The 16,726-nt window shown below is 46.7% G+C and overlaps 1 protein-coding gene across 1 annotated transcript in view; it reads left to right on the forward strand.

The window, feature by feature from the left end:
• ARHGAP31 (Rho GTPase activating protein 31) overlaps nucleotides 1-15,379 on the forward strand; it is a 59,924-nt gene extending 44,545 nt beyond the window's left edge. Inside the window, exons 7-12 of the mRNA XM_036389312.1 lie at nucleotides 226-424; nucleotides 2,190-2,314; nucleotides 4,725-4,784; nucleotides 5,627-6,247; nucleotides 6,579-6,889; nucleotides 7,792-15,379. Coding sequence (XP_036245205.1) covers nucleotides 226-424; nucleotides 2,190-2,314; nucleotides 4,725-4,784; nucleotides 5,627-6,247; nucleotides 6,579-6,889; nucleotides 7,792-10,236 — 3,761 coding nt within the window. The 3' untranslated portion in view covers nucleotides 10,237-15,379. The remainder of the gene's footprint in view (nucleotides 1-225; nucleotides 425-2,189; nucleotides 2,315-4,724; nucleotides 4,785-5,626; nucleotides 6,248-6,578; nucleotides 6,890-7,791) is intronic.
• The last annotated feature ends 1,347 nt before the right edge of the window (nucleotides 15,380-16,726 follow it).

The raw sequence follows: 16,726 nt of genomic DNA on the forward strand, positions 1-16,726 counted from the left end.
CACACAACACAGCCTTTGGCTGGCAAGCATAGCCCCTGCTGGGAATGTTCTCAGATGGATAAGGTTGCTGGGGAGCTGAAAGGCTTATCTGACAAAAAGCCTTTCTCCCTGCACGTGCCACTTCTTTCCCCCCTCCACAGGAGATGTTCCAGTTAAATAAAGTCATGAAGCTCTTGCTCTCATTTCTCCTCACCCCAGGCTGGAATGTATTTTCTTGTTTTTCAGAGAGCGCATCAGTTGTGAAAAGTTTGACCCTCCCCTCGGCCTCCCTGCCAATGAAACTGGTGAGCCTGGAAGAAGCCCAGGCACGGAGTCTGTCTGCATCCCATCCTGCTCGGAAGGAGAGGAGAGAGAACAGCTTGCCTGAAATTGTGCCTGTAATTGGGTCCCTCTTCCACACAGTTGTTGACCTTCCTGACAGCAAGTAAGTGACAAGAGGAGTGTAAAGCACAAACAGAAAAGTGCAGGTTCCCCAGTGTGATTGGGCATGATCCTTTTGTTAATGTGATACCCCCACACCTGCACTCATCTGAATCTACTGCCACTACACAAAGAAAATTCAGTGTCCTCAAAAGAGGCAGAGCTACTCCTGAGAAGTATTTCAGGCGCTGGGTTCATAGCTTCACTAGCTCTCTCTCCATCAGGGCAGAACCTCACAGACCTCCTGCAGGAGGAATGAGTTGTCTACATCCTTGTGCCAGCTCAGAAGTTGGCTAAACACGGGATGAGCATGGAGCACGTTGGGGCACAGCTCATCTACGAGTTCCACCTGCTGGTGGCTGGTCCAGGGCATGCCTGGTGCCACTGACCTGCTCCAGATTCTTCATTCTCCTGGTTCCTCTGCAATTGCAGCCAAGCAGGAAGGTTCATTTTCACTCCCAGCATGGAGAGACATTTACATAGTGGCACCTATGCCAGCTACGTCTGTGCCAGGAGAAGAGTCTGATTGCAGCTGAGGTTGCTGCAGTTGTTGGCACAGCTGCCCAGAATAAGTATTTATCTATTGGTCTATCTAACTGTTAATATATGGCCACTCTACTGCCTGGTTCAGATAGATTATAGCCTCTACAGCAGGAGGCTCATTAATCTACTGACCCAGAAAGCACCAGAACAAAGATATTTATTGGCACTTGATATATTGAAGCATAAAGTAGTCATCTAAGAGAACACTGGCAAGAGGATAACCAGCTTAAGACAAAAATATGTTTGTCCCTCTAGAGTGTCTTCTCCTTTCTCATTTGAGAAGTCCTATCCCCAAATATTAATCCCCTTTGAAGGACTGATTTGTACTTCTCTATGTATTGATCAGAAAGAAAAGCAGAAATATAGGGTTAGAAAGTCCAATGTGGAGAGCAGAACAGGGAGCTAAGAGAATTCTTGCTCTGAAAGATGGGGAGGTTGAAGGAGGAGTCAGAATGAGAATGAAGTGAAACAGATCTTCACAAAGAAATATGTATACAAGGAAAAATTGCATTAGGACAAGAAGCTTCTTTCTGCAAAAGCTGGGATTTCCAAAGAGACTCAGGGAACTGGTGTCCCACTTCCTCTGAGGGTTATGAGAAATTGATTTAATTCCCTTAAACCTCCTCCTGTTTGGTTAGTACATTATACTTGCACATGAATATATAACACCTGTGATTAAATTAAGGTTGGCCTGAGAAGCATTAATAGCTAGTTCTCGTTAAGGAATCCCTTTATTTTTGTCATAAGACATGGTCTTTAAAGCATAACTTTGTGCACTGAGAAATGGTACCAGTTACATCAGTTCCCTGGAATTTATCATACATTGTGTCATTAAAGCCTGTTAAAAAAAGCAATTTCTTTTGCTTTATTTCAGGATAGTCTGAGCTTTGAAAACCACTCTTTTCTGGAGACAAGCATGGTTGATTGCTCAATCACTGTTGCTGTAGCCTGATGCCAGAACTAACTATCTGAAGGCTTAGGTGTCTTTCCATCCATGAAATAGTTAAATCAGCAGTACAGATAAATCATTTACAGCGTGATTGCTACCTATGCAGCCAACAAGGGTTGGTTGTATGGCTATGCTTTGCATGCTTTAGAGTTAAAAGAGGTGTGAGAAGAAAGAAATAGAAAGTGTTGAGGGGAGACAGCTCAGAGGCCTTTGGAGGGCATTAAAAAGGCAAAAGTCTCTAAGGTTTGGTGACCATCTGAGCCTTTTTTTCTTACAGGAGGAAATTATCCACCAAGTCCAAGAAATGGAAGTCAATATTTAATTTGGGCCGTTCTGGCTCAGAATCAAAGTCTAAACTGAGTCGAAATGGGAGTGTCTTTGTAAGGGCACAGAAGCTCTCTGGTAAGAACACACTTTACAGCTGAATATTTCTCTCTGAGGCTTTCTCCTGTGTTGTTGGTAGCATGGGACAGCCTGTATCCACTTGCCACTAATGCCACAGGCTTGAGATAGTCTAATGGGGTCCTCCTTGTTGCCTGGTTTCATGCCCATCTCATTTTCCTGTGATGGCAAGAAACACCCTTCCAGGAGGATTGGACAGATAGCTACAGTAAATATTGCATTTTGGTATCTGATAAACAGGCTCCTGTTGTCCAGCTGTCAAGTCTGGGGACTAGGAAATGTGTAGGTTTGGATTAGTCCAAAACTGTTCCAGCCCAGCCAGTCTCTGTCTCCTGAGGCTCATTATGTGGCACTGGGTGAATGGCCATCTTTCTAGGCTGTCCTTCCAGGCTGTCCTTCCACTAAAGGACTTTAAAGAACCACTGCATTCAGTGTCTTTGTGAAAAATGAGGCACCAGGAGTGCCTTCAGCTCTGTCTCTCAGCACTTTGAGGGAAGCCATTGCTTTTGCAGAATTTACAAGAGAGAAGTTGTGTTTTCTTCTGGCTGTAATCCCAAGTTCTAAACTCTCCTGGGCTGCAATCTCTTAAACACTCTGCTTCCTAGAAAATCACATGGCAGTGCCAGTTCCCAGTGTTAAGAAATGATGACTCAAGCTCTAAAAATCATGAACTTGACTCAAAAGTAATCACATTCTTAAAAAGAAAGCATGCCCTTTTATTTTGAATTTATAAAGAAATGTTTTGGGTTTATATGTTCCAGATTTTTTTTGGTATCTCCAAGTCAAGGAATTGTTTTCTATAGGGAGATGAAAGTGGATTTTTTCTTTATATAACCTCATGACTTCAGGAGCTGGTGTTTGGAGGACCACTGCCTAACATTGTAGGACTTCAAATAAAACATTTAATATTGGCATCATTTGCTACCACCACATATAGGAGAGGCTGTAGCTGGATCAGAAATGAGTGTGAAGCCAAATGCTGGATCCAGCTCTTTTTGGACCCCTGCCTTCCCCATATTTTGAATGTACAGATGGCCTCACACAGTGTGGCCGTGACAGACTTCAAAATAGCTCTCTATCCTATATTGATCACGGGATCACCTTCTCACTTTGATAAGGAATACTCTGTCCCAAAATAGCACTAACCCAAGGAGGCCCAGGAATGATGGCAGCCCCAGTGATCGTGGAGGCTGAGCCTTGTTCCAAGGACAGAGCTGAGTGACGGAGGGTGGACATTTTCACCAGGAGGACACACAGATGCACAGCCTTGTGCAGAGTTTTCAGCACTGAAGCAGTGCCTTTCTGTGCTGCTGTGTTACATTTTTCAGTGCTCTCTGCTTACGGCCTCATGTGAGGGAGCAGACAAAGTTGCTGCTGAAACTCATCACATGCTTTAGCATAGCTTGAGTCTGTGCACACAAATCTGTAAGTCACATAAAATGTGACTTACACAGCTCCCCAGCTTGAATTCTGTTCCTCCTGGAAAGCGGAAACAGTGCTCAAGACATCACGTCCTATGAAAGTAAAAAGCCAGGATGCCATATAAATGTAAAAAGTAGCTGGAGTTTCTCCTATGCTCTTGTGAGAGTCAGAGCCAGAAGCCTCAATTATATAAACAAATGAAGTCCAACAAGCCTGCTGACTTTCTGCTTTACCTACTTTGTGCAACTCTGTAAACAGCAAACTTTACTTCCAGACATTTTCCAGATCTCCATGGACCCTTTCTGGGCTGCCAGAGAGTAACTTGTCTTCCTTGCCAGCTACATTTCTCCACCTCCCTTCCTTTTTCACAGCAGTAACAGCTACAAGCTTCCAAACCCTCTCAGGAACAGACCTGTAGAGTGTATAGTAACAAATGACAGCTTGTTTCTGGACAAGCAAGTCCAGTGAGCATGGCCAGCAAAATAGGTCTCTCACTGCCCTCAGAAATTTCCCAGAGTTCTTGCTGGAGGCAGGGTATGTTCACATCAGCAAAAGAGCTGGGAGTGCAACGTAAAAATAACCCAACATTTGCTATCAGGAATGAGAAGTGATAAGGCATTTATGTCTGTTTAGTTAAAAAGTCCCCCACAACCAATAGCCTGACTAAGTTGGGGAGGGGAGTGGCACATGGCAGCTTTGGGGATGCTTAACTGCAGCAGAGTGGAGGTGGTGTTGTCTGGCTGGGTTAAGTATAGCTCTCCACATGTCCAGCAGGTGCAAAGCTGTTGTCAGCACTAGCAGATCCCCAGCTGTGTGGACAAGTGTTGTGGGTAATAAGCCATGTGGTGTAGATACATGGGGGAATGCTTGGAAATGGAAAATGTCTGCCTGGCATGCCTGTCTATATGTATGCAGCCTTTGATCTTTATGGGCTGAAGCCTGCAAAGCCACAGGATCTGATACCTGCTTCTAAAACTTTTTTCTACAGAAAAAGCAACTATCCGGCCTGCAAAGAGCATGGACTCGTTGTGCTCCCTGCCAGTGGAAGGTGAGACATCCCTAGCCTGCCTGTACTATAAGGGGGAAGGATTGCAGCTCTACATTTTCAGCAGCATGGATCACAGAATCACAGAATAGTTTGGGTTGAAAGGGACTTTAGAAATCTCCTAGTTCCAAAACCCCTGCCACAGGCAGGGACACCTTCCACTGCACCAGGTGGTACCAACACTTGAGCAAGCCTTGAACAGTTCCAGGGATGGGGTATCCACAGCTGCTGTGGACAGCCTGTTCCAGAGTCTCACCACCCTCAATGGATGAGCAGTCTGTGTCTATCTCATCAGGTTGTGTATCTTCCTGTACTTATGCCATGGCTGCTGACGTGTGTCCCCACCTCTGTGTGCGTGCATTTTTTATTCTTTCCTGTGTTGTTTATCTCAGTGCATCCACCTGAGAGTTACCTCTGTGTTTAGCTGCACCTTTCTTGGCAGTTGGACTGCTTTGATTTCTTTCTTGGTTATTCTGGGCACAAAAATCCCATTTGTAGGTGAAAAAGGCTTACAAAAAGGTGACAAGGGCTGGTGTGTGCATTGTGGGCACTATGTGATAGCCCTAGATTTGGCTGCATTGGATGGAGAAGGGTGTGTAATAAAAGTCTGAGCTGACTTCCACTGGAGAGCATTCAGTCCTGTGCTGCCTGCCTGTTTTGAAGGAAGCCCTAGGCTAGAGCATAGAAAGCCTTCAGTGCCACTTGGCTTCATCTATCTGGATAAATGTGAGTGTTCAGCAGGGCAGGACTCATCCCTGGAGGGATTGAGGAGGGCTCCTCACAGAGGAAGTTTGTTTGCTAGTTCTTTGCTTCCCACTGACTTGCTCCTCTGTTCCTGTTTCTAGGGGAGGATGACAAAAGCAGGTTCAAACGGTCAGTGACTACTGGAGGATTCTTTGTTCCCACCAAGATACGGACAGGAGGCACAGGCAGCTCATATGACCTCAGCAAGCAGAATGAGTGGGAGCGGGAAGGATCTGCCATGGGGGCCAAAGGAAGTTCAGAGCTGGGTGGGGAGAGAGGTCTTCCCCGGACGCCGCAGGTGAAGTCACCCCCGGAGCAGCTGAAGGTTTTCCGGGTAGCAGAGGATGCTGAAAATGAGCAGACTTCAGCCAAAGGAGTGCTCATGTTCTACACCTCTGAAACAGCCACCAAGTCAGGCTTCCCAAGCAGCCTCTTTCCCTTGGAGGCCTCTCCTCATCACCAGAGGAAAGCCCTGAACATCTCGGAGCCATTTGCTGTCTCTGTCCCGCTGAGGGTATCGGCAGTCATCAGCACCAACAGCACACCCTGCCGCCTGCCCACCAAGGAGAAGCATTCTCTTTCCAGTCTAGAGGAGCTGTCTTCTCTGGTGGAGAGCACAAGCCCCTCTGCTCTGGAGCCAGGGACCCACACAAGGACAGAGCAGGCAGCAGAGCACAAGGAGAAACAGCCGGGGCCAGCTCTGCCATTGGCAGCACCCAGAGGTAAGTTGTGTTAAGGAGGGGGGTATGGATCCTCAGCTGGGCTGCTGGAAGTGCCCTGCAGCTTGGTGGTGTGGAGGTTTCTCCAGTTTGAGCTTGTGGCAGGAAAGAAACTAACCCATAGCAGGGTGGGTGTTGGCTTGATAGCAGGTCAGGGTGGTGCTTACTGCAGTAAGGAGCCTGGGGAGGTGGGTGACCTCCCAGAAACATCTGGTTGTGCCTGGAGGGAGCTCCCTAGCTTTGTTAGTTGGTGTTGGCTCTTGGCAGCACTGCTTTGTCCCAGGGCACAAGTTTCACTCTCAAGTAGTTACATTTGTTTGTGTTTCTGATCCAGGCTCTCATCCTGAGGAGCTGGTGGCAGGTGGGAAACCTGAGTCTCTGGAAACGCCACAGCCAGCAGCAGAAAATCAGGAGACATGTGGGCAAGGCAGCTGCACAAGCAGCACCAGCGGCCCCCAGCAGTCCTCAGAGCAGAGTCCCACCTTGGAACAAACACCAGCTTCAGAGTTCCATAAGGGACCTCTCCCAGCAGACAAAGCAGAGCACGGACAGCTCAAGATGAAGGATGTCTCCTCAGGAGGCAGCTGTGACCAACAGGAGGTTGAGATGGCTAAGACAGAAGAAGGATCATGCCTAAGAGATGTGGTAAGGAAGAAGGCATGAGAAAAGTGGGGGACCATGTCATGGTGGTGACTGGGAGGTTGTTTAAAGTTTCATTGTGTGTCTGTAGTTGTGAAAACTCAGTCTGTAACTTAGGCCAAGCAGCACCAATAATTGGCCATGAACTGATTTATTTCACTTCTGTGAAATCACCATGTGGTGATTTACCTTTATGTAACTACCTGCTGTCCCCTTTTGGTCATCTTTTCCTGTAACTGTAGAATTTCAGTCTGTACCATCTGTCTGCTCTGAGACTCTCCAGATGTGAGATTGTCCGGATGTCTGAACATTTTGACCCATGGTCTCTGAATTCCCCTTCTATTTTTGCTGTCCCATTTGTCCTGGACAGCCTGAACAGTCCTTTTTACTCCTATTCTCTACACACAATTTTATTTTTTTTTAATTCTTACTATTTTTTGCCTCCTCTGTATCTCTAGCAAAGCCTTTTCACCAAGTTCCTTGCAGCGATACTCATCTCTGGACAGCTATTTAAAGATCTGTTGGCGTATCTCCTTGAATAGATTATTCATTCGAGTTTGTGTGCAGTTTGGGAATGCATTTTCTCTGGCAAGGCCAAGCGAGCCTGAATGGGAATTGCTGAGAAATGGGCTGGAACATTTCAGCTACTCATTCAGCTCACATATTTCAGTACGTCTGTCCAGGCCTCCTTTTGGCTGCACCTCAGACCTTCTCCTCCATAAACCCACTTGTTTATAGATGCATTTTCTTCCTTGAACTGGTAGCAGTCTGTGTGTCTGTGTTTCTGTACCCATGAGCGTGCTCATCCAGGAGCCTGGCTATTCTAGGAGGGCTCTTTGGGGAAAATGGAGGGGTATTTACTAGGAAGTTGTGAGTTCCCAGGTGATGGCATTTCCTCTGTTTTTCAGACTGAGGAGGACCCATCGAATGCCCTTCTAGAACCGCTGTGGCCAGAGATACAGCAGGAACTGAAAATCATTGAACCTGAAGAGGAGCTCTTGCTCTTGCCAGCAGCTGTTCCCAAGACAAGCCCAATTTCCGAATCCTCCTCTTCAGAACAAACAGATAGTCTTTGCTCTGGCCCAGGGCAGAGTCCAACACCTGCTGAGCAGAAATCTGAAAGCAGAGCACCACAGATAACTCAGGTGCCTTTATTTGGTGCCAGTGGCATGGAGCAACAAGACAGCCTCCCCAGCTGCCAGTCTGATGCGGTTGCACAGCAGGGTGCTGCTTCAGCCCTACCCAAGCTGGGCACTCTTCCAACAGGCTCAGCCACTCCAAAGAACCACCAGTCAATGGGGGAGAGCAGGAGTGAATGTCTCACTCCTACCCCGGACTGGACACTTCATGGTCAATCAGAATTTAGTGAGATTGCCACTAGTGATGGATTATCTTGTTCCAAAGGAGCATGTCCAGAATCAGGGAAAGAAAAAGATGGCACTTACCAGCTCCAGAGGGAAAAGGATGGTCTTACCAGAGTCCAGACTGAGAGGGAGAAACATGAGATAATGACTACTGACGGAAGGGACACATTCTCCTCCAAGGCACTGAGTGGAGCTGGAATCCAGGAGGGGAAGGAAGTCAATGCTGTTAGCAGAACCCAGGATGCTGCTGACCAGGATGATGAGGATGCCTGGACAGATAATGTGCAGAGCTTAGAACTTGTGGAGCCTTGGGAGGATCACCAGTGGGTTACAAGCCCTCTCCATTCCCCCACCTTTAAGGACATTCAGGAGAAGATGACCCAGGAGTTTCACCCACAGAGGCAGAGGGCGGAGACAAGCCTTTCTCTGAGGCCGCGCTTCAGTCGCAGCCTCTCCCTGGACAGCAAAGACACGGTGCTGAGTCTGTGGGCCACCCCGTTCTCTTTCATAGATGCCCCTGACCAGCAGCAGCCCTGTGGTGACATCCTGCATTCAGTGACTTGTGAGCTGTCCAAAACACAACCCATGTCCCCCTCTGCTTTGGGCAAAGCGATGCAAGATGAGAACAGCCCAAGTCCTTCAGAAGAGCCTTCAAAAGCTGAGTATCCCCTTATCAGGGAGAAAGCACCAGGTGAGAAAGCAGGACCCTCCAGAGTCCCTCTTTCGGAGACAGAGGGAAAGAAAGTGCATGTGAGCAAAGAAAACCCTTGGAGCCCAAAGCTTGAGTTGTCTTTGCCATACCAAAATAGCCCAGGCAGTTCTTCACAGACTAAGAACACAAAGGAGGAGTTCTCCATCTCTCAGGACACTGCCCTGGGAGGAGAGACTGTCACCAAAGCATTGTGTTCTGCTGCTGAGTCACAGCTGAGTAATAAAGGTGAAGAAACACCTTGCAAAATAAAGACCAGGCCCTCATCCCTCAACTTGGATTCACTCCTCCCAGCCCCAGATTTCTTCACATTTGAGAGCCTGTCCATGCCATCTGCCCCTGGGAACCTCCTGTATGGGCAGAAGGAAGTAAAGAGCAGCGATTCTGTCCCATCCCTGCCAACACACTGCCCTGCTGCCACTAGGGGTGCTCCCTGGGGGTCCCGTTTCAATGCCCCCATGGATCTAGACTTGGACTACCTGGCAGTGGCCCACGCCACCACCGGCCGTCGTAACTCTGCCCCCGTCAGCGTGTCAGCAGTCAGGACCTCCTTCATGATTAAGATGTGCCAGGCTAGAGCAGTGCCTGTGATACCACCCAAGATTCAGTACACCCAGATCCCCCAGCCCCTGCAGGCTCAGAATGCTGCTCCAGCTGCTGAGAAGAAGGAATCAGATGCCAAGCAGGCCATCAGGCCAGCTCCACGGGTGGCATGGAGCCACCTGGAGGCCCCCAAGAGCCCGCTGACAGAGAAGAAAGCCAAAGCAGAGAAAGAAAACAGTGACCCAGCTCAAAAGGACTCAGCCTGCCCTTGGCATGGCAGCCTGGGCTCTCCACTGGAGCCATCTCAGTCCAGTCACCACCCTGCTCTGGATGCCCCTGTTCTGCGCCGAAAGCGCACCTCTGGCGGGGAGGCAGCTGGAGATAACCCACAGTCTTCAAAGATAGAGAGGCCATCCGGGTTCTCCAAACCCTCCTACAGATCTAGGCCCGGGAGGCCCCAGAGTCTGATTCTCTTCAGTCCCCCTTTCCCCATCATGGACCACCCCACGTCCTCAGCAGACTCCAGGGTGTTGTTGTCGCCCATCAGGAGCCCCACTCAGAGCACCTCCCTGAGCCCCATTTGTGGCGATCTGTCCGACCCCGCGGGGGTGACGCTGCGGAACAAAATGACCATCCCCAAGAATGGCCAGAGACTGGAGACCTCCACCAGCTGCTTCTACCAGCCCCAGAGGCGCTCTGTGATCCTGGATGGACGAAGTGGGAGGCAGATTGAGTAGCAGCTGCTCCTCCTATTCCTTTTCTGTGATGGCTGGAATGGGAGTGTCCAAGACCAACTCTGTTACCATTTTGCTGTTGTTAAAACTATTCTGTGCAAGATGGACCTGAATCTTTTATGGTTTCCTGCAAGGCTTTTGCTATGGAAGGTCATGGTATCTTTGTCTTGCTTTTCATTCCCCTTGTTGCTCCTGCCTAGTCCCTCACTGTCTGTTTTTTTTTAATGGTAAGCCAGTCCCAGGGAACTTGCATTTCTCACACCTGTTCTCTAACAAGCTCTGTGAAAGTCTCATCCTCCCTATGGAAAAAAGGAAAGGTAAATCTCTCTATAATTTTGATATAGGGCTGAGAGGAAACATGGTTACAAAACACTACAGCTCAGGGTGCAGGGGCACAACATCTCCTGAGGAGGTAAGTCCAGATGTTTGGGAACTCCTACCATTGTTTCCCAGACTCCAATGAAGGACTTTCTGATTTACACAGTGTAAATACACAGTACAGGAGGCTGGGGATAGCTGAAGAGGAAGGTGAAGCTGGCATGAGCAAATCACACAGAGCATGAGGCACCCAAGGGTGTTCCAGTGATAAACACACACACAACCTGAAGACGCTGCCTCCAGCTCTCTCCTTGCATCAGAGATGTGCTCTTTCCAGCCTATGCAAGGGCTGGAATGAAAGCAGCTGGACAGGAAAGACCTAGTTGTTCTTTCAGTCTTCCAGGTCTTGCTCAGGAATTTGAGTGCTCAGTCTCTCCTTCCCTGGGCACACAGGATGAGTGTGGTGAGGAATGAGTGTGCAGCTGGCTGCCCAGCAGTGGAGACCCCTCAGGCTGAAAGCACTGAAAGCCAAGGCAAGGTCACCCTGAAGGCCAGTATCAACTGTTTTCATCATTGCTTAAAGCCAGATGACACCTCTGCAGCTGTCTCTAGCTGAACTCCACACTGCCAATGGCAGACAAAAGCAAGAGGATCTCCTTATCTCCACATCCTTGGGCTATTGCCCTCTGGCACCCTGACTGACATATCTTTGACCCTTGGTCTTTCCTTGCCGTTGTGTGGCATGTCCCCAGGTGCTTCCTCTCCATTTAAATTTCCTCTCCTATGATTTTACACTGTTTCTTTGAGAGTGTGGCTCGTTGCCACCTCCCTGGACCTCAGTGCTTTCAGATTGATTAAGAGTATGGTAAAGAGGATGATTTGTGGGACTGCAGAACAGATCATGAACAAGTCCTGAGAGGGAGATTTGAAGTGAATTAAACTCTCTCCTGAAGGAAACATTAATGTTACAGGCAAATATGTGTTCAGATATGCAACAGCTGCCATGGGAATAGAATTAAAGCTTCCTTTATAAAGCCTCTAACTCTGCATTCACCACAGGCTCATCTATTGCCTGATCTATGACTGTGGGTGATGGCAAAGTCAGGTACAGCCTGTGCTGTCTCTGCAATTTACGTGTCACTGGTGACTAGAGAAGAGATGGGAACACAGATGTTGCTGCCAGCACTGAGATTGTCCCTGTAATGTGCTTGCAGCAGCCATCATTCCTGGAGATGTCTGTCTGCAGGCCCTCAGGTGGCTGTGATGGGCTATAGTTTAAGCAGTAAACTCTTAGGAAGTGCTATAGCCACCACAATGAGTGTCAGCCAGAATTTCCCAAAAGACGTGTGTTTAGGGCTTTGTTTTGTGAAGTACTGGCAATTTCTAGTGGTTAGTAAACTCACCCCATGAGCTCCTGGTCTGTACAGACTGTGTCACTTCATTAGTGCCATTGTGCCTGGAGGGCCCTGAGCCCCCCCATGCAGTACTTTCTCTGAACTCTTTGATTGCAAAAGGAGAGATATGCCAGAGTATTTTTGAGAAGTTATAGGCCCACAAATGCAAGCAATACATCTTAAGCAGAATTTTCTCCTTCTATTTCCAAAGGGAATGTGAAAAACAAGAGGGCTTTTCCTCGTCACGAGCTGCAGTCTTTGATCCTCCCCACTGCACTCTTTATTTGTGTACAGTACCACATGGGAACAGAGCAGAGAACTAAGTCTGTGCTGTCAGTTTTGTTGAGGGAAATTATTAAACCAGATGAGAGCCTGGAGTTCTTGTTTGGGTCCATGTTCTTTCACAGGCAGCAGCCTATGCTTTACCCGGGCAAGCTGTGGACAGCAGGCCCAGAATATGCGGCTTCATGAGAATTGTATTATTCTACTCCCAGACCATAATATGCCTGTGCAGCCTCTTATTAAAAGTAGGGAATTTCCAGTCCTTCATGCTCCTCATAGTTAGCACAGCTCCACACTGCATATACATGGCACTGCCTCATGAGAAAGCTTTTAATCACCATGGCTAGGTTAATGACCAAGGGAAGGTGTGATACGAGGTATTGTGGTAAGGCTTTAGAGGAAGCAAAAGTTGTGGAAATGATGCCCAGTTTTTTGGCATCAACAAAAGAGTTTGCTTTGGACAAGGACTTATAGTCTCTCAGGTCCTAGAAGTTTTGGCTTCCAAGGCAGCTGGAAGGGAGATGGGAGAAGCTCACAAAGTAGTGCATCAGAAGGAAAAGAAAATGTGATGAAACCTTGGCATGTTACAACCATTTTTTTCACCTTCTTATTCTCATATAAGCTGATCTATGAACAAGAAATGAGGTCTGGCAATTTGTGTATAATACACTGTCTCAACTCTTAACAGCATTCCAGTAAGTAATACTGCTTTTGGCATAAGTGGTGAAGCTCCTGCAAGAGAAAATTATTAGAAATCTTTACTTGATATTAAAGATCAGCCTCAAGTAAGATCTGTATCCAGACTATACCTTTTAAGGGTATTTCAGAATTTGAACTCAGATCTGGGTCCTGGGTTTTAATTAAGCAGAGATGCTGCAATGATATCTCAATTTTGTAGCTTGATCCCATTGCTTATCTATGCTTTCATCTCCAGCCTTCAGCTGATGTATCCACAGCACTTAAAATAAAGTCCCAGGTCCTGCAGAGATGAAAGCATGTTCTTAGTTGCCAGGTGCCCTGTTATCTCAGCTCCAGATTCAGCCTTTGCAGAGTCTGTAAATTTTGATGATGGATCCATGCTGATACTGATACCTGCAGTCAGCTTGAAGGACCAGAGCCTGGGAGTTGGACAGGGCCAGAAGACAGATGCCACCTCCCACTGAATGGTGCTGGCTGGGTGGCAGGAGCTTCCTGAGATCCAGCTTTACCAAGATATCCCCAATGTCAGTTTCAGGCTCAGACCTGATCTCTTTAAGAAAGGATTTTCTTCTTTCTTGTGTTTTTTCTCCTTGGTTTTGGGTTTGTTTTTTATTGTTTTTATTTGTTTGTTTGTTTGTTTGTTTGTTTGGGGGCTTTGCTTCTGTTTATCCTTTGTTTATTTGCGAAGCATTATGATGAAGGATAGATTGGATTTATGGGAGATGAGTCTGGCCCAGGTGAGCAAAGCTGTTTTTTTCTTGGTATTATTGAAAGGACCTTCCTAAAAAGACTGGCTCATCATCTGCAGCTGCACAAGGATCACTTCAGAGACCCTGCAGTACATTTCAATTCTCCTGAGACTGTGAAAAGTAAAGGCTGTTGCCCAGTTTGCAGATGGCCCCAGTAGCAGACATGACAAAATATCAGCAGCATGTGTTGCTTGTGGGCTTTTACAAGTGGAAGAAGAGTGAGTAAATTTCACTTACTCTTCCCATGTAGTCAGAGGGTTGGTGCAGCTTCCCTTAAACTAGCTCAGAGTGAAATGGCTGAGCTGGCAAAGGTGAGATGAATGATGGAAAGGAGGGACATGGATAATGTTAGCTTGTGTGAGAGCTGCCTCACTGGCAGGAGAGTAAACAGAAATGAAGGTTATATTTTACCTTATAAACCCCAGTCCTCTGGGCTGTCCATCTCATGCTATCACTGTAGAAAGACTGAAAAACTTATTGTTTCACCTTTAGAGCTTCAGAGGAACTTAAGTCTGTATTAGGGAGCATCTGTGAAGTCTTCAACATTTTCCCTCATCCAGTGTCGAAATGGTGCAATCAAAATTTTTTTTTTCTTTCTTTATGGAATCTGAAACACCTGTAATGGTGAATATTTTAAATTTATATATATATATATATCTACTTATATATATATATATAAAAGATCATTCTATGTAAATGTATTAAAAAAAGAAAATGTAATTAACATGAAGGAATTGCCTAAATAGTATTTTACACATCTGTGAAACCTGGGCTGATGTGTGGAACTGCTTTCTGCTGCTACATTTGCAGCACTGAGAGTGTGAGATCAAGTTGGCTTTTTGCCCACAGAGTAGCTAATTAGTTCTGGTTAATCTGTGGTGGGCAGAAGGCCTGAATGTGCCTTCCTGAGAAGGATCTTGTCCTGGGAAAGGAGGGACAAGACCAGGGGAGACCAGAGTTCAAGGGCTGATTTAGCTTTCCACCACAAGCTTCTCCCCAGGCCTTGAAAATGCAGACAATCTACTGAAGCACATACAACCTTTCAGGCATGCCCAGGTTTTGCAGTTGTCCTTTTTGCTTCTCTCCATCTCTGGAAAAAAAAGAATAAAAGTCTCTAGGGATGATCCCTATTTTGTTTAACCTTTGCTTGCTCCTAACTGATGTAAAGGCTTACTAATTCTGCTCCAAGCAAGGAATGGAAAACTTCCCACTGAGTTTGACTGGAGATGGAGTAGGACTTTAACAGCCCCTGGAAAGGAAGGATGGCAGAAGGCAGGAACTTTCTGAGGGCTCCATACAGCAGTCCAGACCTTGGATCTTGTGCTTGCAGGCACTAGTCCCCTTTGAATGTTATTTGCTGCCAGGTCAAGAGAAGGGCTGGAAGCTGGACACTATGAAGAGGACTGTCTCCATCCCACTGGCCCTGGTTTTGTGATTATTTTTCCTGCTAGCTCTGATGAATTGCAGTTTTGTTAAGCTTTTTTTCCTCTGTGTGGACTTGCCTGCCTCTGTGCGTGATTGTTTAAAAAAAAAAGGAAAGAAAACAACAGCCACAAAAGAAAGATGTTTTGCCAGGTCTCAGCCATGAGATTAAACTGGAGTTTTTATAAAAACAGATCTGTGCCCTAGTGATGTTGTGGAACATTTCATTTTTTTCTGGATTTGGTTTATGAATACAGTGCAAATGCTTTTGTCGTCCTCTGACACGGAGTTTGAGCCCCTCTTTTGTTTTGTGAGTGGCCAGGGCACTGATCTGTGTTTGTGTGGGCTTTGATGGTGGGGACTGAAGGTTAGGCCCTGACCACACACTTTTCTGATTGGAGGTTATGGGAGCTGCAGAGCAACTGCAGCTCTGAAAATGAAGTGAGGACTTGGAGATTTCTATGGAATTACTGTTATCTGAAATGCTTTAAAAATTTCAAGGGTAAAATAATCTTTTCTCTTACCATTGCTAGTTCTACCAGGCTGAAGTTTCAGTGATGTGCAACCATGTCCTCCTATTTAGCACATCTCCTGCAGAATTCTGCCTTGCCTTTGATAATGCAGAGCAATGCAGAGTAGAGTATGAAAAAACTTTGTGATCCCAGTTCTTGTGCAGCAGAAGCCAGGCTGGAACAGGAGAAGTTACTATGAAGGCTGCTGGTGCATCATATATGCACTTCTGTTGATTTGTAAAGGACAAGCAAGAACTTAAACAAATTATTAATTTAGTTCCTTGGCTCTCATTGAGCCAATTTTTGAGCTGTAGCATGGAAGTGAATTTTGTTATTATGTGTCCCTTATTCCATCCTGGGTTCAAAGAGAGGGGAAAAAAAGGAGTGTTTTGTGCTTTTAGCCTCAGTGGATGTGTCTGCAGTGCAGCTTGACCACTGTTCTCCCTAAAAGGCAGATGAATCATCAGGTTAAATGAAATATTTTTTTTCCTACTCAGCAGCTGAACTCAGGGCTTGACTCCCTTTCCTATCTCCTTCATGACTTCAGTTTCCCTTTAGGAAAATGCCTGGGTTGTGCTTCCTGCTTACCATGGCAACTGGCATACAAATTGAGAGAGAAAACCATGTTTGTTGAACTCTGGAACTGTTGTTAGCCAGAGCCAATTATGAGTGCTGTATGAGAACCAGTATTTTCCCATTCTTTGTGCCACAGAGTCTCACAATGACTTGGCCATAAGGCAAGGGGAGAACCTCAGACTGCCCCACAGCATTCCCATGGTTACAAAAATTAGAAATTAGGCCAAAGGGACACTGCAGACCTGCTCCTGCTGCACTGGCACTGTGCCCTAAATCAGGGTGCTTAAGCACATGGCAGTGCTTGCACATTCAGCCAGTTTCTTTTGCCTGCCTGACTCAGGGCACTACCCTGTGTAGGTTGTATTGGAAGCCACAGCTACAACATTTTGGATCCTTTCAGCTAAGCCAAAACCAGGATTAAGCAAGTTCCCAACCTGGAATCAACCTTAACCAGCACCAGGAATCAACTTAGCCAGCACCAAGGAGCATATGACACTGGTGTCTCGTACATTCACACTGCAACCCAGGAGTCCAGCAGCTC

Source organism: Molothrus ater, chromosome 2 (genome assembly GCF_012460135.2).
Source record: "Molothrus ater isolate BHLD 08-10-18 breed brown headed cowbird chromosome 2, BPBGC_Mater_1.1, whole genome shotgun sequence".
In the NCBI taxonomy this organism is placed as follows: Eukaryota; Metazoa; Chordata; class Aves; order Passeriformes; family Icteridae; genus Molothrus; species Molothrus ater.